This window comes from Thamnophis sirtalis, unplaced genomic scaffold (genome assembly GCF_051295495.1).
Source record: "Thamnophis sirtalis isolate CommonGarterSnake01/CBP01778 unplaced genomic scaffold, rThaSir2_p1.2 scaffold_10, whole genome shotgun sequence".
Classification (NCBI taxonomy): Eukaryota; Metazoa; Chordata; class Lepidosauria; order Squamata; family Natricidae; genus Thamnophis; species Thamnophis sirtalis.
The window spans coordinates 3,335,129-3,359,687 of record NW_028261390.1 but is presented as its reverse complement, the minus strand read 5'-3'; the positions used below and the strand labels follow the sequence as shown (position 1 = coordinate 3,359,687).

The 24,559-nt window shown below is 46.4% G+C and overlaps 1 protein-coding gene across 3 annotated transcripts in view; it reads left to right on the top strand.

The window, feature by feature from the left end:
• RNF24 (ring finger protein 24) overlaps window positions 1–19,068 on the top strand; it is a 59,664-nt gene extending 40,596 nt beyond the window's left edge. For 2 of the 3 annotated variants that reach the window (XM_087723940.1, XM_087723938.1), the window contains exons 2-6: window positions 4,235–4,384; window positions 11,847–11,889; window positions 13,306–13,347; window positions 15,145–15,224; window positions 16,548–19,068. In XM_087723940.1, coding sequence (XP_087580066.1) covers window positions 4,242–4,384; window positions 11,847–11,889; window positions 13,306–13,347; window positions 15,145–15,224; window positions 16,548–16,689 — 450 coding nt within the window. In that variant the 5' untranslated portion in view covers window positions 4,235–4,241 and the 3' untranslated portion in view covers window positions 16,690–19,068. Of the gene's footprint in view, window positions 1–211; window positions 519–4,234; window positions 4,385–11,846; window positions 11,890–13,305; window positions 13,348–15,144; window positions 15,225–16,547 lie in introns of those variants that run through there. The other variant, XM_087723939.1, reaches the window with a different exon arrangement.
• The last annotated feature ends 5,491 nt before the right edge of the window (window positions 19,069–24,559 follow it).

Sequence of the window (24,559 nt, the reverse complement as noted above, 5' to 3'; positions counted from 1 at the left end):
GATCTATTTTTAGGGCGGTTTGGAAATTTCCCCTTGCAGCTTCTGGTGCCCCGTGGAAATCTCCTCTCCTCCTTCCTCCTCCTCCTCTTCCTCCCTCTCTCCCTCCCCCTTTTCTTCTTGCAAACGACACAGAGCGAAGGACCAAGCTTGGGAAGGCCACGCCTTGTAAAGACAGGAATGCTCGCAGCTTCTCAGGAAGGAAGCAAAGTTAGAGATCTGATTCCAGAAGAGGACGGAGGGACAGACGGTTCGGTCAGCCGGAGCGGCCTGGGAGAAGCGCCAGCCCCATTAGAATTAAAGGCACCCCCCCCCCCCAAAAGCCTTCTCCGGGGGGTGTTTTCAACCGGATGCAAAGCCAGCCTTTGCCACGCTGACAAGTGGCAGCTGCTGCACAGCTGTTTTGCAGGGGTGGGGTGGAGAAAGAAATCCACTTTCTCTGGAGCTTTGCGTTAAAAGCAACTTTTGCCGTGCCGCGAAAAATTGGCTGGGAGGTGTCTCGGGACCATGCCGCACAACATGTGAGTGTCTTCACCAGTTTTTGGAGCCTGTCGACCAGGCGTCCCTTCCACCGAAGGGAGGTGGCGTACCTGAGAACTTGCCAAATGCTACCGGCTCAGCCTTGGGGCTGTGCGCTGGGTTCGAGGGGCACCATCTGCCTGCAGATTTCCCCTGGAGGCCTGGACGACTATTGGTTTCTTGTTTTGAGCAGAAAGGGGAGGGAGGTGTTGATGACCTCCAAGGTCCCCAACTCTTGTTGAAGTGTATTCTGGAACTGTCTTCCAGGGATGGGCACCTATATGGATGAGGGCAGCTTGGCAAAACGGTGGACTTCAACTCCCAGAATGCCAGGCTGGCTCAGGAATTCTGGGAGTTGAAGTCCACAGGTTTGTCGGGGGGGGGGAGAATGGGGGGCTTATGCTTGTCAATCATCCCTACTCTGTTTTGTGGTTCGAATAGGATGGAGGTTGCGGGGTGGGTGAAGGAGAGGAGGGCAGGGGAAACTACGGGGCAGTCCATGGGTCTGGGACACGTTTGGTCTATGCTGTGGGTGGGTTCCGGAGTCCCGGGCTGGGTTTGAAATGGGGTTTTTCCTGTATTTTGCTATTTTGGGTTTCTTGGCGTTCATGATGGAGGGGTGAGCCCCTCCTCCCCCTTTCCCTTGTGGTCTTTTATTTGCATTTTATGTGATAATGAAGGCTAATAAAAGCAAAATATATTTCTAACTATAGCTACAAGCCGTATCTGTGACTTCGGTTATAGAAATGGCTGGCATCTATTAGGAAAGGGAGACGTTTGAGGGTGTAACTCTCTTTCGTGTTCTACCCACCGAAAAGAATCAGAGCCCTTTCTTTTCCTTTCTTCCCTTCCCTTCTTCATCCTTTCCTTTTCTCTCCTCTCCTCCCCCTTTCCTCTTGGTACCCTCCCTTCTTCTCCCCTCCCCTCCTTCACCCTTTCCTTGTCTCTGTGTCTTTTTCTTCCTTTCCTCTGTCTCTTCTTCCTTCCCTTCCCTTCTTCATCCTTTCCTTTTCTCTCCTCTCCTCCCCCTTTCCCCTTCGGTACCCTCCTTTCTTCTCCCCTCTCCTCCCTTATCCTTCCCTTGTCTCTGTGTCTTTTTCTTCCTTTCCTTTCCTCTGTCTCCTTCCTTCCTTCCCTTCTTTCATCCTTTCCTTTTCTCTCCTCTCCTCCCCCTTTCCCCTTCGGTACCCTCCCTTCTTCTCCCCTCCCCTCCTTCACCCTTTCCCTTGTCTCTGCGTCTTTTTCTTCTTTCCTCTGTCTCTTCTTCCTTCCCTTCCCTTCTTCATCTTTCCTTTTCTCTCCTCTCCTCCCGCTTTCCCCTTCGGTACCCTCCTTCTTCTCCCCTCCCCTCCTTCACCCTTTCCTTGTCTCTGCGTCTTTTTCTTCCTTTCCTCTGTCTCTTCTTCCTTCCCTTCCCTTCTTCATCCTTTCCTTTTCTCTCCTCTCCTCCCCTTTCCCCTTCGGTACCCTCCCTTCTTCTCCCTCTCCTCCCTTATCCTTCCCTTGTCTCTGTGTCTTTTTCTTCCTTTCCTTTCCTCTGTCTCCTTCCTTCCTTCCCTTCTTCATCCTTTCCTTTTCTCTCCTCTCTTCCCCTTTCCTCTTTGGTACCCTCCCTTCTTCTCCCCTTCCCTCCTTCACCCTTTCCTTGTCTCTGTGTCTTTTCTTCCTTTCTCTGTCTCTTCTTCCTTCCCTTCCCTTCTTCATCCTTTCCTTTTCTCTCCTCTCCTCCCCCTTTCCCCTTCCGGTACCCTCCCTTCTTCTCCCCTCCCCTCCTTCACCCTTTCCTTGTCTCTGCGTCTTTTTCTTCCTTTCCTCTGTCTCTTCTTCTCTTCCTTCCCTTCTTCATCCTTTCCTTTTCTCTCCTCTCCTCCCCCTTTCCCCTTCGTATCCTTTCTTCTCCCCTCTCCTCCCTTACCATTCCCTTGTCTCTGTGTCTTTTTCTTCCTTTCCTCTGTCTCTTCTTCCCTTCCTTCCCTTCTTCATCCTTTCCTTTTCTCTCCTCTCCTCCCCCTTTCCTCTTTGGTACCCTCCCTTCTTCTCCCCTCCCCTCCTTCACCCTTTCCTTGTCTCTGCGTCTTTTTCTTCCTTTCCTCTGTCTCTTCTTCTCTTCCTTCCCTTCTTCATCCTTTCCTTTTCTCTCCTCTCCTCCCCCTTTCCCCTTCGTATCCTTTCTTCTCCCCTCTCCTCCTTACCATTCCCTTGTCTCTGTGTCTTTTTCTTCCTTTCCTCTGTCTCTTCTTCCCTTCCTTCCCTTCTTCATCCTTTCCTTTTCTCTCCTCTCTTCCCCCTTTCCTCTTCGGTACCCTCCCTTCTTCTTCCCTCCCCTCCTTCACCCTTCCCTTGTCTCTGTCTCTTCTTCCTTCCCTTCCTTTCCATTTTATGCTGCCGTAAACTCAAAAAAAAACCAAAATAACACCTCCTGTTACAGAAATAGCTGTTCTCTCTTAAAAATGTAACGTGTAAAAAAATGTCAAGGCTATAATTTTTATACTTTACCCCCAAAATAAAAAAATCCGAAGTCCTTTCTTTTCCTCTTTCCTTTCTCTCTCTCCTTTTTTTTTAAGCCTGGATTCTTTTTCTTCCCCTTCTCCCACTGATCTTTAGTTCTATTTGGATTTTATATCACCCTGAATTCTAATTTTAAAAACCTTTTTAGAAAAATAAGAAGAGCTATGTCAACAATCCTTTTCTCCCACCCACCTGAAGTGGCGTAGGGTTTCCTGCCTAAGCAGGGGGTTGGACTAGAAGACCTCCAAGGTCCCTTCCAACTCTGTTATACTATTCTATACCTAGTTTTGCTTCACCTAATATGGGTAATTTTTCCTTGGGTTTTTTTTTTTTTTTTGACTGCCCCAATCCAAAACAATTTCGATTTCCATCCCGTATCTTGGTGCTCCCATCCTTTGGATATTTGGAGAAACAGAATCTGCCTTTTCTCCTAGTCTTTCATTGTGGCTGTTGTGTCGTTTATTTTATTTATTATTTATTTAGTTTGCCAAACATGTACAGGTTTAAGTATAAACGTGGACATGAACGCATGAAATGAGTGCAAATAAATGGGGGGCGTAGGAGAGGGACGGAAGGCACGCTGGTGCGCTTATGCATGCCCCCTTTACGGACCTCTTAGGGGTGAGGTCCACGCTGGACAGTTTAAAGTCACGGAGGTTGTTTAAAGTTGTGTTTACCTCTTGTGCCAACAGCTTCCCGCCACTCGTTCTCCATCTATCTTTTGGGGATGCTTCTGGATCTGCTCTCATTTTCAGCCTCGTAGGGGCGGTCCTTGACTTTACGACCAAACTGAGCATTTCTGTTGCTAAGCGAGACCCTTGTTACGCGAGCCGCGCCTCCATTTTATGACCTCTCTGGCCGCGGTTGTTAAGCGAATCCTTGCCGTCGTTGTTTAAAGCGAGTCGCCAGGTGGCGAAGCGAAATCTGGCTTTTTCCACGGTCAGAAGGTCGCAAAAAGGGGGGATCAGAAAACTGCTCCTAATTCCATTTTTTTTCAGGGCTGTTGCAACTTTGAATGGTCACTAAATGAATGGTCGTAAGTCGAGGCACACCTGTATCCTCTTTTTGTTTTGTTTCAAGAGCGGCATTGAAGGATGGAATGTAAACCCCTCCCAGGAGTTTTGAATTCTTTTTTTTTTTAATTATCTTTTTTTTTTTTAAACAGAATTTTGAATTCTCACCATGTGGTTTTTCCTGTTTTTTTCCACAGACCATCCATGAGCTCAGATTTCCAGCATTATAGTTTCAGGATGCCAAACATTGGATTCCAGAACCTGCCTCTCAACATATACATCGTGGTCTTTGGCACGGCGATTTTTGTGTTTATTCTCAGTTTACTTTTCTGCTGCTATTTGATAAGGTAAGAAACAAACACCCCTTTCCTTTTATGTGGGGGGGGAAAATGTAGTTTACTCAAAGAAAGTTCAGAAAGTTTAAAGATTTAAAGTTAAGAAAGTTTTAAGAGTTTTAAGATTTAAAGTTTAAAAAGTTGAAAGATTTAAAGTTAAGAAAGTTTAAGGATTTTAAGATTTACAGTTAAGAAAGTTTAAAGATTTAAAGTTTAAAAAGTTTAAAGATTTAAAGTTAAGAAAGTTTAAGGATTTTAAGATTTACAGTTAAGAAAGTTTAAAGATTTAAAGTAAGCAAGTTTAAAGAGTTTTAAGATTTAAAGTTAAAAAAGTTTAAAGATTTAAAGTTAAGAAAGTTTAAGGATTTTAAGATTTACAATTAAGAAAGTTTAAAGATTTAAAGTAAGAAAGTTTAAAGAGTTTTAAGATTTAAAGTTTAAAAAGTTTAAAGATTTAAAGTTAAGAAAGTTTAAGGATTTTAAGATTTACAGTTAAGAAAGTTTAAAGATTTAAAGTTAAGAAAGTTTAAAGATTTAAAGTTAAGAAAGTTTAAAGAGTTTAAAGATTTAAAGTTAAAAAAGTTTAAAGATTTAAAGTTAAGAAAGTTTAAGGATTTTAAGATTTACAGTTAAGAAAGTTTAAAGATTTAAAGTTAAGAAAGTTTAAAGAGTTTAAGATTTAAAGTTAAAAAAGTTTAAGGATTTTAAGATTTAAAGTTAAGAAAGTTTAAAGATTTCGAGACTGTACAGGTAGTTCTCGACTTACGACCACAATTGAGGCCAAAATTTAAGTGCTGCTAAGTGAAAAATCCGTTAGGTGAGTTTTGCCCCATTTTACGATTTTCCTTGCCGCATTTGTTAAGTGAATCGCTGCAGCTGTTCAATTAGTCACCCGGTCGTTAAAGTGAATCTGGCTTTCCCCATCGACTTTGCTCGTCAGAAGGTCGTCAAAAAGTGACCCCCAGGACACCTAAAAACCATCATAAATATCAGCCAATCAAGTGACCTGCAACGGTCATAAGAATGGAAAACAGTTGTAAGTCACCTAAGTCTCAAAAGGGGATCACACCACCCCAGGACACTGCAACCGTCATAAATATGAGTCAGTCAACGAGCATCCAAATTTTGATCAGCGGACGCTGCAAAACTTATGTGAAAAAACGTCTTAACTCCCCTTTTTCAGTGCTGCTGTAATTTTGAACGGTCACTGAATGAACTGTTGTAAGTCAGGAGTACGGGAAGTGGTGGCTCAGTGGCTAAGATGCTGAGCTTGTCGGTCAGAAGTTCAGTGGTTCAAATCCCTAAGCGCCATGTAACGGAGTGAGCTCCCGTTCCTTGTCCCAGCTTCTGCCAACCTAGCAGTTCAAAAGCGTGTAAAAAATGCAAGTAGAAAAATAGGAACCACCTTTGGTGGGAAGGGAACAGCGTTCCGTGTGCCTTCGGCATTGAGTCATGCCAGCCACATGACCACGGAGACGTCTTCGGACAGCGCTGGCTCTTCGGCTTAGAAACGGAGATGAGCACCGCCCCCTAGAGTCGGGAACGACTAGCACATACGTGCGAGGGGAACCTTTACCTTTAAGTCAAGGAGTAGTTGTCATTACTTCTTGTTTAAAATTCAAATGTTGATTTCAGGTAAGTCATGAGTAAGTCTTCAAATGTTTATAAGCAAGTTATTAAGGAGGCTTACTTGAGTTGAAGAATGTTCGAATGTTTGGCTCAGCTATTTGTCTTCCTCCTTCACATTCTTCAGGAGCAGTGAACACTTCTTCAAATTCTTGAGTTGGGAAGTCCTCATAGTTTCTCTTCAACCCGCTCAGGACAATTGGTCGTTTTGAGGAAAAAATGGCAGTCTTGGATCTAACTCAAAACCTGGGTTTCATTGCTAAGTTAGTCTTGGGTCTAATTGCAAAATTGAAAAGTTGATCTTTACAAAAAGGGACGCGGTGGCTCAGTGGCTAAGACGCTGAGCTTGTCGATCAGAAAGGTTGGCAGTTTGGCGGTTCGAATCCCGAGCGCCACGTAACGGAGTGAGCTCCCGTGACTTGTCCCGGCTTCTGCCAACCTAGCAGTTCGAAAGCAGGTAAAAAATGCAAGTAGAAAAATAGGAACCACCTTTGGTGGGAAGGGAACAGCGTTCCATGCGCCTTCGGTGTTGAGTCATGCCGGCCACATGACCACGGAGACGTCTTCGGACAGCGCTGGCTCTTCGGCTTTGAAACAGAGATGAGCATCGCTCCCTAGAGTCGGGAACGACTAGCACATATGCACGAGGGGAACCTTTACCTTTACCTTAAAAGTTAATCTTGAGTAGTATTGCAAAATTGCCTAGTTATTCTTTGATTTAATCCTAGAACTAGGTCTATTTGCAAAGTTAATCTTGAAAAATGGCAGTTGGTCTTGGATTTAACCCAAAACCTGGTTTAATTGCTAAGTTAGTCTTGGGTCTAATTGCAAAATTGCAAAGTTAGTCTTGGGTCTAATCCAAAACCTTAAAGCTAACCTAATTGCAAGGCCAGCTTTAGGTCCAATTACAAAATTGCCAAATTATTCCTTGGTGTAATCCCAGAGCTAGGTCTTAATTGCAAAGCTTAGTCTTGGGTCTAATTGCAAAATTGCAAATTAGTTTTAGGTCTAGTCCAAATTCAATCCCACCTGCTTGGGGGCACCTGGATCATCACTTTGGGGGGAAATTTATCAAGCTACTTTTGGGTTACTCCGACCTTTGTTTTAAGATGGGTCGGCAACCTTAAAATACTCAAAAGAGCCACAAAAGTCGTAACTGGAAGCCCCCCCCCTTCAGTTCTGGGGCTGACCGGAAGTCCGGTTGCCCCACCATAGAGTCTCCTCCTAGTGCGGCATCCTTTTTCATCTGATGACTGGAAGCTCGGTTGCCCCACCATAGAGTTTCCTCCTAGTGTGGCGTCCTTTTTCCTCTGATGACCGGAAGTCCGGTTGCCCCACCATAGAGTCTCCTAGTGCGGCATCCTTTTTCCTCTGATGAACAGAAGTCCAGTTCCCCCACCATAGAGTCTCCTCCTGGTGCGGCGTCCTTTTTCCTCTGATGACCGGAAGTCTGGTTGCCCCACCATAGAGTTTCCTCCTAGCACGGCATCCTTTTTCCTCTACCTGTTCTAACCAAAAGCCCTATCAATTGAGCCGACTGGCGACAGGGAGCCGCAGCAGAGGGATGAAAGAGCCACATGCGGCTCCAGAACCGCAGATTGCAGACCCCCTGTCTTAAGAGGAAGTGAAGATGGGTGATTGGGGGGGGAGGAGGACGGATTTTAGCAGGGGTGAAGCCGTTCCTCTGGAAAACGATCAAATCCCTTATAGCTTTGCCTCCGGTTTGCAAAGTCCCCGCCTTCCGGTGTTTTGAAGCAGAAGGGGATTAAGCAAGGGTTTGTAGCGCGAGCGCCGAGTCAAGTGGGCTTGCTTCTTGCTTCAGAGTCGGTTCAGTAAGTTGTGCTTGCTAAGTGTACACATTGCACAACGGGGAGCCCAGCTTAAACCGAAGCAAGTTCCTGCCCACAGGGGAACAGATGAGGAAGTATAAAGGAAAATTACGTTCGCTTAGCAGATAGAACAGAGAAATAATGCACGTTTCATTGCATGCTAACCTACATGGTACGCAGGGTGCTAATGGCTTGGGACTTGGGTGAGTGACATTGTAGGGCCTAACCCGTTGTGGGAAACCCAAGAGAGAAAATTTGAATCCCTCCCCAAATTGGTGGCAGCTCCAGGGGCCCCAGGACTCCTGTCTTGGGGTCCAGTTGGGAGAGAAGGATGGGCTTTCTCCATTAGAAGTTTGGAAAACAGCCAAGGCCAGCTCTGTAGGAGGAAGTGAAACATGAACTGTTCTCCTGAAGGTTGTAGGGGAGGTGTAGGTGAGAGATGGTTGTTGGTCTTGGGGGGGTGGGCTGGGTGTTTTAGTCTTCACTACTGTGCTGCCCCAGCAGTATATAGCTAGTGTAGGAATTAAGAACTGTCTCCTTTAAGACACTACCTCATGGGAAATGCAGGCAGAGACTGCCTTGTGGGAAATGTAGTTCCATGACATGTGAACTGTTTATGATTGGCCACCAGGGCATTTTGCCCACATCCAAAGTTTATAGCCGGGCAGTTTAATTGCTTTTGTGAACCGGAATAGTAGCATTCTACATCTCCACTCAGCATGGGGATAAAATCATCCTCTTTTTACACGACGTGTAGGAATTAAGAACTGTCTCCTTTAAGAAACTACCTCATGGGAAATGCAGGCAGAGACTGCCTTGTGGGAAATGTAGTTCCATGACATGTGATCACATCTCTGTTTATAATTGGCCACCGGGGCATCTTGCCCACATCCAAAGTTTATAGCCGGGCAGTTTAATTGCTTTTGTGAACCGGAATAGTAGCATTCTACATCTCCACTCAGCATGGGGATAAAAATCATCCTCTTTTTACACTACGTGTAGGAATTAAGAACTGTCTCCTTTAAGAAACTACCTCATGGGAAATGCAGGCAGAGACTGCCTTATGGGAAATGTAGTTTCTTAAAGGAGACAGTTCTTAATTCCTACACTAGCTATACACTGCTGGGGCAGCACAACTACCGTAGAGTTTTGGAAACTTCTTGGAGTTGATGGGAGCAGGGTTGAAGCAGAAGAGGGGAGCCAAAGAGAAGGTGATGGTGATGAGATGGAGAAGGAGATGGAAATAGAGACGGAGAAAGAAATGGGGATTGACAAGGAGATGGGAAGCTAATGAAGGAGAAGGCGATAGAGAAGGAAATGAATGAGATGGAGATGGAGAAGAAGGAGATGAGATGGAGAAGGAGGGAGATAGAGGTAGCTGGAGAGGGAGATGGAGATGAGATAGAGATGGAAGAAAATGGAGAAGGAGAAGGAAATGAAGGAGATGGAGATGGAAGAGGAGAAAATAAGAGAGATGAAGAAGAAGGAGATGAGGTGGAGAAGGAGGGATAGAGATAGCTGGAAAGGGAGATGAGATGGAGATGCAGGAGACGGTGATGGAGATGAGAGAGATGGAAGAAAATGGAGAAGGAGATAGAGAAGGAAATGAAGGAGATAGAGAAGGAAATGAAAGAGATGGAGATGAGAAAATAAGGGAGATGAAGAAGAAGCAGATGAGATGGAGAAGGAGACAGATGGAGATAGATGGAGATGCAGGAGACAATGATGGAGATGAGATAGAGATGGAAAAAATGGAGAAGGAAATGGAGATAGAGAAGGAAATGAAAGAGATGGAGATCGAGATGGAGAAGAAGGAGATGAGATGGAGAAGAAGGGAGATGGAGACAGCTGGAGAGGGAGATGAGATGGAGATGCAGGACACAGTGATGGAGATGAGAAGGAGGAGAAGATGGAGATGGATTAAAAAACAATAAAACCAAGAAAGCGATGGAGATGATATGGAGAAGAAGACGGGAGGAAGGTTGGGTTTCTTTTGTGAGGTTCCCATGTAGAATTTGGAAGGGCCCAATCGCACAGCTGCTTCGGGTTCACACCCTCGGTGTTGCAGCTCCCAAGATGTCCGAACCAGATGGTTTTGGAATCTTTCCAAAGCAAATTCTGAATTAATCCTTTCCGATCCAAACCAGGATACTCGGCTTTCTCCGTTCTGTCCCAGACGGCCTTGCACACCCTTCGGAGACATCTGCTGCAGGATTTCATCACAAGATCTGTGCACATTCTGAGTTTTTTTTTAATTTTATTAAATGCATCCTTGAATTCTGTGTTAGGGTGTGAAACAGCACAAAGAGCCCTTTTTTAAAAATATATAACTTAAAGTAGAAAGTGCTCTTTGCCTCCTATCTCAAACCTCTTTGTACTTCTGCGGTACTCCAAAGCCCATGATGTTTGTTCCTCGCTCAGCTCCTCACGCTGACGCGTTGCCTTTTATCCTCCTCCTTTGTTTCAAAGCCGAGTGACTCACGGGATTACTTAGTGGAATCTTTCTTTATTGTTCTCCGAGATAATGTCTCCGAGAACACCAAAGGTTTGATGTTCCAGGCGTGTCCCAAACAGGAGCGTTCTGGGCGTTGTGCGCGCGTGTTTTTAATTCACGGAAGGGGGAAACCAGAGCCGTAAATTCCATTTTCACTGCGTTTCACCAATGGGACAATGTTTGGGAAAAAAAAAACACGGTGTCCTTCTCTTTTGAGGAAACCCTTCTGTCTCCGTACCAACTCCTCAACCGCTTTTATATTTTCTCCCTCGGGGGGGACAAATTGTACATTTTGAGGGCCAGAAACCTTCGGTATCGTACTTGGTCACCCTATCACCCGACATGAGAAAGATAAGGAGGTCCTTGGTGCTCTCTGAGCTGGGTGGTTTTCTTGCAGACGTTTCATGACCCAACTAGAGAACATCATCAGTGCTAGAAGGGAGGGGGACATGTGGAGAGGAAGAGGAGGAGGAGTGGGGAGGAGGAGGAGGACTGTGGGGTTCTTGGTTCTCTCTGAGCTTGGTGGTTTTCTTGCAGACGTTTCATGACCCAACTAGAGAATGTCATCAGTGCTAGAAGGGAGGGGGGTTTGCAGGGAGGAGGAAGAGGGGGGGAGGAGGAGGAGAGCAATGACTGTGGGGTCTTTGGTGCTCTCTGAGTTTGGTGGTTTTCTTGCAGACGTTTCATGACCCAACTAGAGAATGTCATCAGTGCTAGAAGGGAGGGAGGTTTGCAGGGAGGAGGAAGAGGGGAGGAGGAGGAGGAGAGCAATGACTGTGGGGTCCTTGGTGCTCTCTGAGCTTGGTGGTTTTCTTGCAGACGTTTCATGACCCAACTAGAGAACATCATCAGTGTTAGAAGGGAGTGGGGTTTGTGGAGAGAAAGGGGAGGAGAAGGAGAGGAGGGGGAAAGGAGGAGGAGGAGGACTGTGGGGTCCTTGGTGCTCTCTGAGCTTGGTTGTTTTCTTGCAGGCATTTCATGACCCAACTAGGTAACGTCGTCAGTGCTAGAAGGGAGGAGGGTTTGCAGAGAGGAGGAGGAGGAGAAAGAGGAGGAGGAAGTGGAAGGTGAGGAGGAGAATTGTGGGATCCTTGGTGCTCTCTGAGGTTGGTTGTTTCCTTGCAGGCGTTTCATGACCCAACTAGGTAACATCATCAGTGCTAGAAGGGAGGAGGAGGGTATTCTCTGAGCTTAGTGGTCTTCTTGCAGACATCTCATTACCCAAGTAGGCAACATCATCCACTCAAGGAGGAGATGGGGCTTCCAGAGAGGAGGAAGAGGAGGAGAAGGATGAGTAGCGGGGTCCTTGGTGCTCTCTGAGCTGGGCTGTTTTCTTGCAGATGTTTCAGGACCCAACTAGGTAACGTCATCCATGCTTGATGGAAGGAGAGGTTGCAGAGAGGAGGAGTGGGAGAGGAGTGGGAGAACTGAGGGGAGCTACCTATATTTTGTGTGTGTTCCCCCCCTCCCCCGTGTGTGTATTTGAATCTCCTTTTACATATATGTCTGTTTTTTTGTTTTCCAGATTAAGACATCAAGCTCACAAAGAACTTTACGCCTATAAACAGGTGAGCCCGACCTTATTTTCCAGTATCCAGGCAATGCAATGGAGAGTAAATTCTCATTATTTGCAGCACTTATGTTCTAATGCCTTGGTGAGGCCGCACTTGGAATATTGCATCCACTTCTGGATGCCACAATATTTTAAAAAAAAGATGAGACTCTAGAAAGAGTGCAGAGAAGAGCAACAAAGAGGATTAGGGTTCTGGAGGCTAAAACATGTGAAGAACGGTTGCAAGAACAGGGTAGGTTTAGTTTAATAGAAAGAAGGACCAGGGGAGACATGATAACAGTTGTTCTGAGCTAGGTTTCCCCCCAAAGCCCGAGGCAGACTTCCTGGTCGTGACAAAACCCCTTTTTATTAAACGAATGTGAGGTTTGCATTTTAGGTGGGTTAAAGAACAATAAATAAAATATGGAGAGAGAAAAAAACCCTCGCGAGATATTAAAAATGACTGCAAGTAAAGGAAGCGATATTTCTTCCAAATTTACAACACCTAAAATGAGGAATCGTAACTCCCCGTTTGAGGGGGAGCATGAAAGATTCATGTAAGAGTCCAAGGAATCTATTAAAAGAGGTGAATAAAACGAATGTGAGAAATTGAACACTTCCAAGCTCAATCTATCTATCTGGATCTATCCTGAAGTTTGTTTTCATGCCTAAAAATGAATTAATTTTCAATCTATCTGTTCTGAGCTAGGCTTCCCCCAAAAAGCCCGAGGCATAATCTTGGTCCCAACAAAACCCCTTTTATTAAACGAAGGTGCGTTCCTCTCCTTCACATTCAGCCAAGGCCTGGCAAACAGTCTTTCCAAGGAATATTTATGACCACAGAACTTATCTATCTTGGAAGGCTGCCATGTAAATATCTTCCAAATGAGGTGCTGTGCAAGGAAAGGCTGGGCACAGAGTCTCTGAGATTCAGGGACAGATCTTCACACTCCTGAAACGAATCTTAACCACCGAACGAAGGGATTGTTTCCTGCAAAAGCCCCCTCCCCTTTTGCTCCTCTTTTATGTCCTCTGGGAGGGGCCATTCACCGTCCACCTGTGGCCTTACTCCCAAGTCGACCCCTGTTCTTTAACTGTTCCCTTCGCTCTGCGCATGCACACACTGGGAACAGGCTCCAGCTGTTCTTCTGCCTCACTGTTGTCCGACTCCGAAGGCAGCTGATAACTGTCGGACGGCCCTGGCCCCCTCTCTGCCTCCGACACAGAGCCCTCCTCCGAGCCTTCCCCAGACTCCAGGACTGGCCCAGGTTCTTCCCCAACCTCCTCACTCCGCTGGCGGGCTACAACAGGGTTGGGGGGGGGGGCAAATGCATTTATAAAGACTTCAGAAAATTTTGGGGTTGTATTTTGCTTTTTTCTATCTTTTGCAACGATAGCATTCCCCTGCCAATATATGATTCTTTGTTTTCAGGTTATCCTAAAGGAGAAAGTCAAAGAATTGAATTTGCACGAGGTAAGATGGCCCCTGGGTTGCTTAAACTACCATTGACTGATTAAGATCTCAGGATCTCGGGCTAAACCATACGATGAACGATTGAGGGAAATAGATGCGTCTAGTGGCAGGAAGGCTTAAAGGTGACATGATAGCAGCCTTCCAATCTCTGAGGGGCTGCCACGAAGGAGAGGGGTTGTCAACCTGTTCTCCAAAGCAGCAGAAGGCAGGGCAAGAAGAAATTTATCTCCACAATTAATCCGTGGAACTCCTTGCCTCCAGAACTTGTGGGTGCTCCATAACTATTTATTTATTTATTTGGCTTTCAGCCTTCTCTAAGCGGTTTACAATTTTTTTTAGCAAATTGAGTCAGCAACTTGCCCCCACAGTCCAGGTCCTCATTTCACCCACCTCGGAAGGATGGAAGGCTGAGTTGACCTTGAGCCGGTGAGATTTGAACCGCTGAACTGCAGATCACAGTCAGCTAAAGTGGCCTGCAGTACTGCACCCTAACCACTGCGCCACCTCGGCTCAATACTGGAGGGGTTTTTTTTAAAAATTGATTGGACAACCACTTATCTGAAATGGTATAGGCCTTCCTGCCTGAGCACGAGGTTGGTCTAGAAGACCTCCAAGGTCCCTTCCAAACCTGTGATTCTATGTTCTATTTTGTTATAAGTCACCTCCATTGTCATGTCTACATCTTCGTTGTAATTTAGCCTGGGTAACAAACTGCTTTTGGAGTGTCTATCATTCATCCATCTATTCTATCCATCCATCCACCTATCTATCTATCAATCTCTCTCTCCCTCTCTCCATCATCTATTTATCTATCTATCTATCTATCTATCTATCTATCTATCTATCTATCTATCTATCAATCATCTATCATCCATCCATCCATCCATCTATTTTAGCCATCCATCCATCTATCTATCAATCTCTCTCCCTCTCTCCATCATCTATCTATCTATCTATCTATATCTATCTATCTATCTATCTATCTATCTATCTATCTATCTATCTATCTATCTATCTATCTATCATCCATCCATCCATCCATCCATCTATTCTAGCCATCCATCCATCTACCTATCTATCAATCTCTCTCTCCATCATCTATCTATCTATCTATCTATCTATCTATCTATCTATCTATCTATCTATCTATCTATCTATCATCTATCTTATCTATCTATCTATCTATCCTAACTATCTAATCTATTTACATATCTATCTATTCTATCTGTCTACCGTGTTTCCTCGGAAATAAGACACAGTCTTATTTTCTTTTGACCCCCGAAATAAGCGTTTGACCTTATTTTGGGGGAGCCCTTATTATTCTTGAGGCGCAGGAGGCATGGAGCGTGGTCACCTCATGGCTGCTGCTGTGTTGCAATATTCTCGGGGAGGGCTTATTTTAGCGCATGTACGCAAAGCCCGATTGGGCTTATTACCCGGGAAAGTCTTATTTTCAGGGAAAGAGGGTAATCTCTCTCTCTCTCATCTATTCTATATAATCTATCAATCAATCCATCTAATTTATCATCTACTCTTTCTCTCCCCTCTCTGTCTCTCTAATCCATCTGCTGCCTATCATATCTGTCTTGTCAAACGTAGAAACCCACCATCTCATTCCCCGTAGCAAAACAGCGCGGAATTCCTTCCCCAAAATCCGTTTGGCGAATCCTGCAAACTCCCTCCCTCTTTTATTAACATTCCCCCAATCCCTTTTCTTGTCCCATTTCTGTACTTTTGACATCCCCCCTTGCAAACTCGGGTTGTCTGCAAATCCTTTCTTTTGCTTCTTTTTTCAAGATCTGTGCCGTTTGTTTAGAAGAATTCAGACCCAAAGATGAGCTGGGAATTTGCCCCTGCAAACATGCGTTCCACAGAAAGTAAGTTACGATCGACTAGTAGCGTGCTCTCCGAATTGGGGGGACGTTTAAGGTGCTGCGGACCTCAACTCCCAGAATTCCCCAGCCAGCATCTGACTGCGTGGGTTGCTATTGGCAGCATCTCTGCGATCACATGATCAAAATTCGGGCACTTTGGTAACTGGCTTGTGTTTATGACAAGTTTGCAGTGTCCCAGGATCATGGGATCACCACGGGTGACCTTCCCAGCTGATCTCCCGACAGGCAAAGTCTAATGGGGGGTGGGTGGGAATGGATTCCCTTAATGACCGTATGATTTATTGAAAACAACTGCAGGGATTCACTTAACAGCTGTGGGGAAAAGGTCACCAAATGGGGCCAAACTCATTTAACAACTTGTTGATATTATTTAATGACCCCATAATCCCTTGTGGGGTGGAGTCTGGGCAACTGAATGGCACTGAGTGTTTACTGGCCAGATGCCCTTCCTGTCCCCAATGTGGAGTTTTGTCCAGCAGATGCATTCTCATTGCGCTCAGAGAGAGAAATATCTGCCCCCATCTAGGATCGAACTCACAGCAGGAGGCAAGTGAGTTCCAATCAGTCAATGATTGGATTGTGAGGTGGGAGTTTTACCTCTAGGCCACCGCACCACTCTTGCTTAGCAACAAAAAAATGCTAGGTGTTTTGGCCCGCCAGTGGCCAACGGAGCTGGCAGCAGATTCAGACAGTGAGGAGGTTGGGGAGGAAGATGGGCCAGTCCTGGAGTCTGGGGGAGGCTCTGAGGAGGGCTCTGTGTCGGAGGCAGAGAGGGGGCCAGGGCCGTCTGACAGTTATCAGCTGCCTTTGGAGTCAGACATCAGTGAGGCAGAAGAACAGCTGGAGCCTGTTCTCAGTGTGTGCATGCACAGAGCTGCCAGACGAAGGGAACAGCTAAAGAACAGGGGTCGACTTGTGAGTAAAGGCACTGGTGGACGGTGAATGGCCCCTCCCAGAGGAAATAAAAGAGGAGCGAAAGGGGAGTGGAGTTTGTAGGAGACAATTAGTTTGCTAATTGGGTACGTGACTCTCCGAGACTCCTTGCCAATTTCTGCAGATCTCGGCCTGGCAGCTCTCCAAGCCAGATAAGGTCTGTGACTATAAATCCTCCCTTGAAAGACTTTTCTCTCTGTGAATGAGCATAATTCACAGGATATTAATAAAAGGGGGTTTTGTCGGGACCAGGAGTTGGCTTCCTGCTCTGGTGAAGCCTAGGTCAGAACGCTAGGCTCAATTGTGGTCATAAACTGAGGACTATCAGTAAGGCTTACTTTTTTCTTCCTTTCTCTTTCTCTCTTTTGACAGATGCCTCATTAAATGGTTGGAGGTCCGGAAAGTTTGTCCTCTCTGCAACATGGCCGTCCTACAGTTGGCCCAGCTTCACAGCAAGCCAGATCACCCCGGACCGCCCCAGGAACCCCTGCCCGGCACAGCCAACATCGTATAGCTCCCCGCCGGCTGCCCCTTTCTCCTCCCTAACAGACTCCAATTCCCACAGAGACTCGCCAGTCTCTGACCCTGCTGCTCACGGCCTCCAAGCATTTTCCCGGACTCCCTTTATCTCATGAAAAACATCCGGGACGCACCGAAGGGGAACCGATGCTCCGAGTAGGGGGGGAAAACACCCGAAAGGACAGGAACCCGCCAGGACACTGGCGAGTCTGCGGTTTTGTTTGTCTCTTAAATTTTATTTTTCTTTTTATACGTGCACTTTACCGAGAGAGGCGTGCGGAGGTCAGCTGCCGGTCTTGGATTCAAATCAGACGGCCAGAGAGAGAAAGAAAGGGAGACTTCAAAAATGGGATTCGCCGTAGGGAGCAAGTGTCCCGAGGGAGAGAGAGAGAGAGAGAGCGCGCGAGAGAGAGAGGCCGCAACGTGAGAAAAATTGCGTTCGATTCCAGCATGTAGGATGATCTTCTCACAGATTTGCTGGGGGAGATCCCGGGGCCGAAATCCAAAGCAAGGAAATCCTTGTTGGAGGAAGAGCCGGGATAAGGATAAGATTGTGTGTCGTTCGTTGCAATTCCCGCGACTTCGGGATCGGTAAACGAGTCGCCTCCAGAGGAAACACGGCTTGGTTTAAAACGAGAATGGGGTTCTGTCGGAATTGTGACTTTGGGGAGGGGGCGTTTGCCAATCTCCCCGAGCCTCGGGGGATTCCCCGTTGAAAAGGGAAGGAGGGGAAGAAAAAGCTTCTCGCCGACTGTCGGCTACTTTCGGAGACATTGAGGAGCCGATGAGGTCCCGAATAAATTCCTTGGACATTGTAGGGACGATGGGACTGGCCGTACGGCCTCCGTCTCTCGTTCCCCTCATGGGAATTTTTTCCCGAATGGTTTGCCGGCACAGAAAGATTATCTTGCAGAATTCGCGTGGATTTGATTTTCTTTCTTTTTTTTTCCAATGTAAAAGTGAGATACATTTCGGGGCCCTGATGGAGTGTTGAAACGGGTTTTGCAAGAGTGACGGGCAGATTTGGGTGGTACAATTCCTCTAGGTCGTAAAAAAAAAAAAAAAGTCTTCCCGGCCCAGATTTAGGTTGTACACGCGCTGGTCGACCAAGATGAAAAATAAATATATGAGGGAAAGCTGAGGAATTGTGAAAAGGCTCACCCCAATCTTTCCCGGAATCTCGTGATATTGCCGAGAATCATGTTTCCCTCTTGTGTGAAATCAGCCAGAATTTGTCCGATTTTCACAAATGTTTTATTAAAATTATGGGGAAGCAACTGGAATGGCTTCTACCCATTGCACTTATATCATCATCATCATCTTCTTCTTCTTTTAACAACCCCATAATCCCTTGCGGGGTGGAGTTTAGGCAACTGAATGGAGTGAAGTATTTACTGGCCGGATGCCTTTCTGTTGCCAATACGGAGTTATATTTGGCAGATGCATTGTCCTCATGCTCAGAGAGAGGAATATCTGCCTCTACCTAGGATTGAACTCACAGCCTCCTGATTGTGAGGCGAGAGTTCCACCTCTAGGCCACCGCACCACTCCTCCATTGCACATGCATCCCATCCCCAAACTGGTGTAGGACTACAGCTCCCAAAATCCCCAGCCATTCCAAACTGAGAATTCTAGGAACGGCAGCCCGCAAACCATCTGGAGGGCAGCTGAGAACGGCAAGCTACCGAGACGAGAACACTTTCCTTCCAAATCCTTTATTTTCCGCTCATCAAAATCTGGACTTCCATCTGATTTATGCACTCTTCCCCTCCCACCCCGGAGCCATGCCAAAGTTGGACACCCTGATATACATCACTGTTCCTTCGGGCCCTCCGATAACAACAGTTCCTGATTTCTGGCAACAAGTTTCATGGAGTTGGCAAGAACGGCCCAGGCACACAATTGTCCTTAACCACCTTAGAGGACCCCCAAGTCCAGTCGTCCCCCTCCTGTTTCCCCCCCACAAAAAACCCACCATTTTGTAAATACGCCTGACTCTTGAGAGTTTATGAACCTTAGTGATCCAACATGGATCCAGACATATTTGTACACTAATTATATATATATATAATTACTGATATTTATTTATCAGCACAAATACAACAAATAAATTATATATATATATATAGTTCTGCAGCAGAATTTTTTGTTTTAAAGAAAAGGACAAAAGAAAATGACTCGCTGGGGTTTTATTTTGTAAGCTCTATTTTTGTATATTTAATTGCTATTTTAAAACTCTAATGCATCTTTTTTGCTAATCATACACACACACACACACACACACAAACACACACTTCTTAAAAGAAAAAACCGGGGCGGGCATTCGCATGCGATTTGACTTGAAATGTAAATAAAAAGCAAATTTTGGACATCACAGAGCGGATGATGGATCTGTATGGGGCAAAGGGGCTTTGGATAATCCCAGTTTAGTAACGTCGTCATAAGAGGAAACAACAAAAGGAGGGGAATTCTATTCGCAAACGTGGTAGTAATACAGGCAGTCCTCGATTTACGAACAGAATGGAGCCCAAGATTTGTGCTGCTAAGTGAGACCCGTGTTACGTTTTGGCCCCTTTTACGACCTTTCTTGACGCACCCCTGAAGCCAATCACTGCAGCTGTTAAGCGAGTAACACGGTTGTTGAGTGAATCCGGCTTCCTCATTGAATTTGCTGGTCAGAAAGCCGCAAAAAGGGGATCATGTGCCCCCCTCCCCCCCCGGGACACTGCAACCGTCATAAATATGAGTCAGCCGTCAAGCATCCGGGATGTAAATCTCATGACCGTACCTGCATGTTGTCAAAACACAGGAAATAGATTTCCTTCGTTAAACCGGGTTAACCACGTTGTGTGAACCCTGCCAAATGGGGCATCCCAAGCCGATGTCTTTTGGTTTGGTTCCATTCCTTGCACAAAGAATAGAGCCGGAAGAGACCTTGGAGGTCTTCTAGTCCAGCCCCCTGCTCAGGAAGGAGACCAGGGTCAGCAACGCAAAGGTTGTAACCGGAAGCCCCCCCATTCAATTCTGGAGACGACCGGAAGTCCGGTTTCCCCCACCATAGAGTCTCCTAGCGCAGTGTCTTTCCCCCCCCCCCTGGCACGCGGAGCCCTTTCTGCGGGCATGCGAGCCGTCTCCCCAGCTCAGCTCCACCGGCGCATCCCGCTGGCCAACTGATTTTCGGGGCCCTGCTGCACATGCGGAAGATACACGGCGATTTTTGCTCCCAGGAGGCTTCAGGGAGGCCCGCTAGGCCCAAATCAGACACGGGGAGGGGTAGCACATATGCACAGGGGGTCATGCGTGCATGAATAGGGGCACATATGCATTATGGGTGTGAGCACATGATTTTGGCCCGCGAGGAGACAAAGGTCAGCCATCTCAGACTGTCCAGTCTCCTCTTAAAAACCTCCAGTGAGGAAGCCTCTATAACTTCTTGTGGCAAGCTGTTCCACTGTTCTTCCTGTTAGGAAATCCCTCTCCTTGAGATTAGTTTCCACCCGTTGCTTCTTGTCCTGCCTTCTGGGGTGCTTTGGAGAATAAATTGAGCCCCCCCTCCTCTTTGGGGGGGGCAGTCCCTCAAATACCGCATTACTGCTCTCATGTGCCGCCCCCTTCCCCCCCCCTTCCTTCTTTTCTCTCTCTGGATTGCCAAGTGCAATTTGCAAACACTTGCAGAAAGCAGAATTAGATGCAAGCTAGGCTGGCAGTTGGAAGAATCTGGAACTCTTTCAAGTCTGGAGGGAGGCGGCGAGCCATGTTTACCATCTCCGATTGCCGGGACACTTTGCGAGCGTAGCATTTCGGGTGCCTGTCTCGCACGTATCTTGCACAGAACTGTCAATTGGGCCAGTACACATGGTTTTCCTACACACACGCACACACACACACACACACCCATATTGCAGCCCAGGGCAGTTCCTGGAATGCAGGTGGTCTTCAACCGCCGCCCCAAACTTTACACGGCTAAGCAAGGTGGTTATTAAGTGAGCCAAATTTGCCCAATTTCACTCTTTTCTGGCCGCGCTTCTCAAGTGAACCACTGCAGTTAGTATTTTAGAATAGGGTGGGAAGGGACCTTGGAGGTCTTCTAGTCCAGCCCCCTGCTCAGGAAGGAGACCCTATACCAGGGTCGGCGACGCAAAGGTTGTAACCGGAAGCCCCCCACTCGATTCTGGAGCCAACCGGAAGTCCGGTTCCCCCCACCATAGAGTCTCCTAGCGCAGCGTCTTTTTCCCGCTGCCAACCGGAAGTCCGGTTTCCCCCACCATAGAGTCTCCTAGAGCAGCGACTGTCCGAAGACGTCTCCGTGGTCATGTGGCCGGCATGACTCAACAGCAAAGGCGCACGGAACGCTGTTCCCTTCCCACCAAAGGTGGTTCCTATTTCTCTACTTGCATTTTTTACATGCTTTCGAACTGCTAGGTTGGCAGAAGCCGGGACAAGTCATGGGAGCTCACTCCGTTACGCGGCGCTAGGGATTCGAACCGCCGAACTGCCGACCTTTCCGATTGACAAGGTCAGCGACTTAGCCACTGAGCCACCACGTTCCTATATATACACCAAGATATCTCCTGTAAAATGCTGGTGCAGAGTTAAAATCACCCTCTGGGGCAAGTGATTTTTGCAACGCAGATAATCCTCAACTTATAACCTTTTTGTTTATTAGTGACTATTAAAAGTTACAAAGGCACGGAAAAAAGGGACTTAGGGGCCATTGTTCACACTTATGACCATTGTAGCATCCCCGGAGTCACGCGATTATAATTCAGAGGCTTGACATCTGACTCGTATTTACGACGGTCGCAGCAGTGTTCCGGGAGTCATGTGGCCCACTTCTGCAATCTTCTGACTAGTAAAATCAACGGGGAAGCCAGATTTGCTTAACGACCATACTTATTACATTAGACTGCAAGGATTCACTTAACAACAGTGCCAAGAAAGTCATAAAATGAAACTCACTTATCGCTGAGCAATAGAAATGTTGGGCTCATTTCTAGCTTTAAGTTAAATTTTTCCTGTTCTCATCAGCTCTCTTTCTATTAATATTTGAATCTGAAAAATAATTCGAACATTTGGGAAATATCTGAATATCAGAAGAAGATTTAAGCACCAAGAACTGTTCATTCCAGGCTGTTTGGGAAGGACTAGCCTGCCCCCTACAGGCCATGGATGGAAAGAGTTGAGCTCAGCAAGCACAGGTAGTCCTCGACTTACAACAGTTCATTTAGTGACCGTTCAAAGTTACAACATCGCTTTAGAAAGTGACTTACGGCCATTTTTCACACTTTACGACTGTTGTAGCATCCCCAAGGTCACGCGGTCAAAATTCGGAATCAACATTCAGAGCCTGGGCAACCGCCTCCTACTTATGACGGCCGCAGCGTCCCAGGGTGACAGGATCCCCTTTGGTGACTTTCTGACAAGCAGAGTCAAAACGTGAAGCCAGATTCGCTTAACGACGATGGCTGCAATTCACTTAACGGCCAGGGCAAGAAAAGTCATAAAATGGGACTAAATTCACTGAAGGTCTCGCTTCCTCCTCCTCTTCCCTTCTTCCTCCTCCTCCTCCTCCTCCTCCTCTCCAAACCCCTATCCCTTCTAGCCCTGATGATGTTCCCTAGTTGGATCATGAAATGTTTACAACAAAACAGTGCTCAGAGAGCACCAAGGAGCCCACAGTCCTTTTCCTCCTCCTCTTCCTCTTCTTCCTCCTCCTCCTCCTCTTCAAACCCCAATCCCTTCTAGAACTGATGGGCACAGTTGTGATTGAGGACTTAGCTGTATGGAACTGGGTTGTGAATTCAATCTATTTGTACATTAACTTTTAACCTACTTTAGGTGTAAAAAAAACGATTACTCCCCCCCGGGGGAACTATGAAGAGGTATACTGGGTTGTGTGATGTGATAAAAAATTTGCTCCAACCCACACCGATACCCAATCTGTGTTCCCATCTCTGTTCCAACAGGTGATTTATAAGTGGAGAGAGAAATAGAAATTGTCACTAAATTCATATTCAGGGTAGGCAAGACAAGAAGCCTCTTGCAGGAAACAACAAGTAGGGCAAAACCATTTTTTAGTATTCTGTAAATCTAAGGAAGGGACGCGGTGGCTCAGGTGATGAGCTTGTCAATCAGAAACATTGGCAGTCCGAATCCCTAGCGCCGCCTAACGGAGGGAGCTCCCGTGACTTGTCCCAGCTCCTGCCAACCTAGCAGTTCGAAAGCTCGTAAAAAAAACGCAAGTAGAAAAACAGGAACCACCTTTGGTGGGAAGGGAACAGCGCTCCATGCGCCTTCGGCATTGAGTCATGCCAGCCACATGACCACGGAGACTTCTTCGGATAGGGCTGGCTCTTCAGCTTTGAAACGGAGGTGAGCACCACCCCCTGGAGTTGGGAACGACTAGCACATATGCGCGAGGGGAACCTTGACCTTGAATCTAAATTATTTCAGAGAGATTGTGGCAAATCGGCAGGAGAACGGAAGATCATTTGAAGCAAGGAAGATAGAAATCACCGAAAGACCAAAGTACGATGGAATTGATTCAGGAGTTTCGGCGCATTCAAAAGCCAGAGAGGAAAGAGGGCCTTAAGTAAGGCATTTCTGTAACACCGTTATTCAACTCCAGTCGGTTTAAGACTTGAACTCATGGCACTGTTGAATAGCAAAGACTTAAAAGCAAAGTTCAAAGCTATTCACAATAATATCTACAATTCTATTGGCGTCTTATATCATTTTGTTGCTTGAGAGTTTCAGCACTGCAGACAAATTCCTTTAAGAGTCCAATCACATTTGGCCAATTAAGAATATTCCATTCTGCTCTGCTCTGCTCCCTTACTCCCTATTCTTTCCTACCCTCTGTTCTGTTCAGTTCTCTTCTTTCTATTTCTCTTCTATTAATTACTCTATTCTCTCATTTTTCTATTCGATTCTCTGTTCTACTCTATTCTATTCTACCAACTCTCTTCTCGGCCACAGTGGTTTCTATGGTCGATTTTGATATATGGCAGGGGTGTCAAACCCGCGAACTGCAGGCCAATTGGGTCACGTGCTGACCCTGCCCCCCCCCCGGCTTACCGGATGACGATGCGAGTTTGACAACCCCCCCCAGCCCCCCCAGATCTATGTCAAACAGGTCAAGAAAATAAGCACCGAAATGTTTGATCATCCCTTTAATTTTCTGCAGGAGAAAGCCGATGGTTCATTGTCGCATTGTAAACAAAATTGTGAACCCGGGTTTCGTTTCCTCCCCCCTTTTGCCTCTCCTCTCTCACTTCGGTTTATTATACAATAGAATAGCAGAGTTGGAAGGGACCTTGGGGGTCTTCTAGTCCAACCCTCTGCCTAGGCAGGAAACCCTACACCACTTCAGACAAATGGCTATTCAACATTTTTTTAAAGACTTCCAGTGTTGGGGCATTTACAACTTCTGGAGGCAAATTGTTCCACTGGTTAATTGTTCTGTCAGGAAATTTCTCCTCAGTTCTAGGTTGCTTCTCTCCTTGATTAATTTCCACCCATTGCTTCTTGTTCTGCCCTCGAGTGCTTTGGAGAATAGTTTGACTCCCTCTTCTTTGTGGCAACCTCTGAGAGATTGGAAGACTTCTGTCATGTCATCCCTGGTCCTTCTTTTCATTAAACTAGACATACCCAGTTCCTGAAACTGTTCTTTGTATGTTTTAGTCTCCAGTCCCCTAATCCTCTTTGTTGCTCTTCTCTGCACTCTTTCTAGAGTCTCCACATCTTTTCTACATCGTGGCGGCCAGAACTGAAAGCCGTATTCCAAGTGTGGCCTCACCAAGGTCTTATAAACACTTACGTGATCTTGATTCTCTCCCTCTGTTGATGCAGCCTAGAACTGTGTT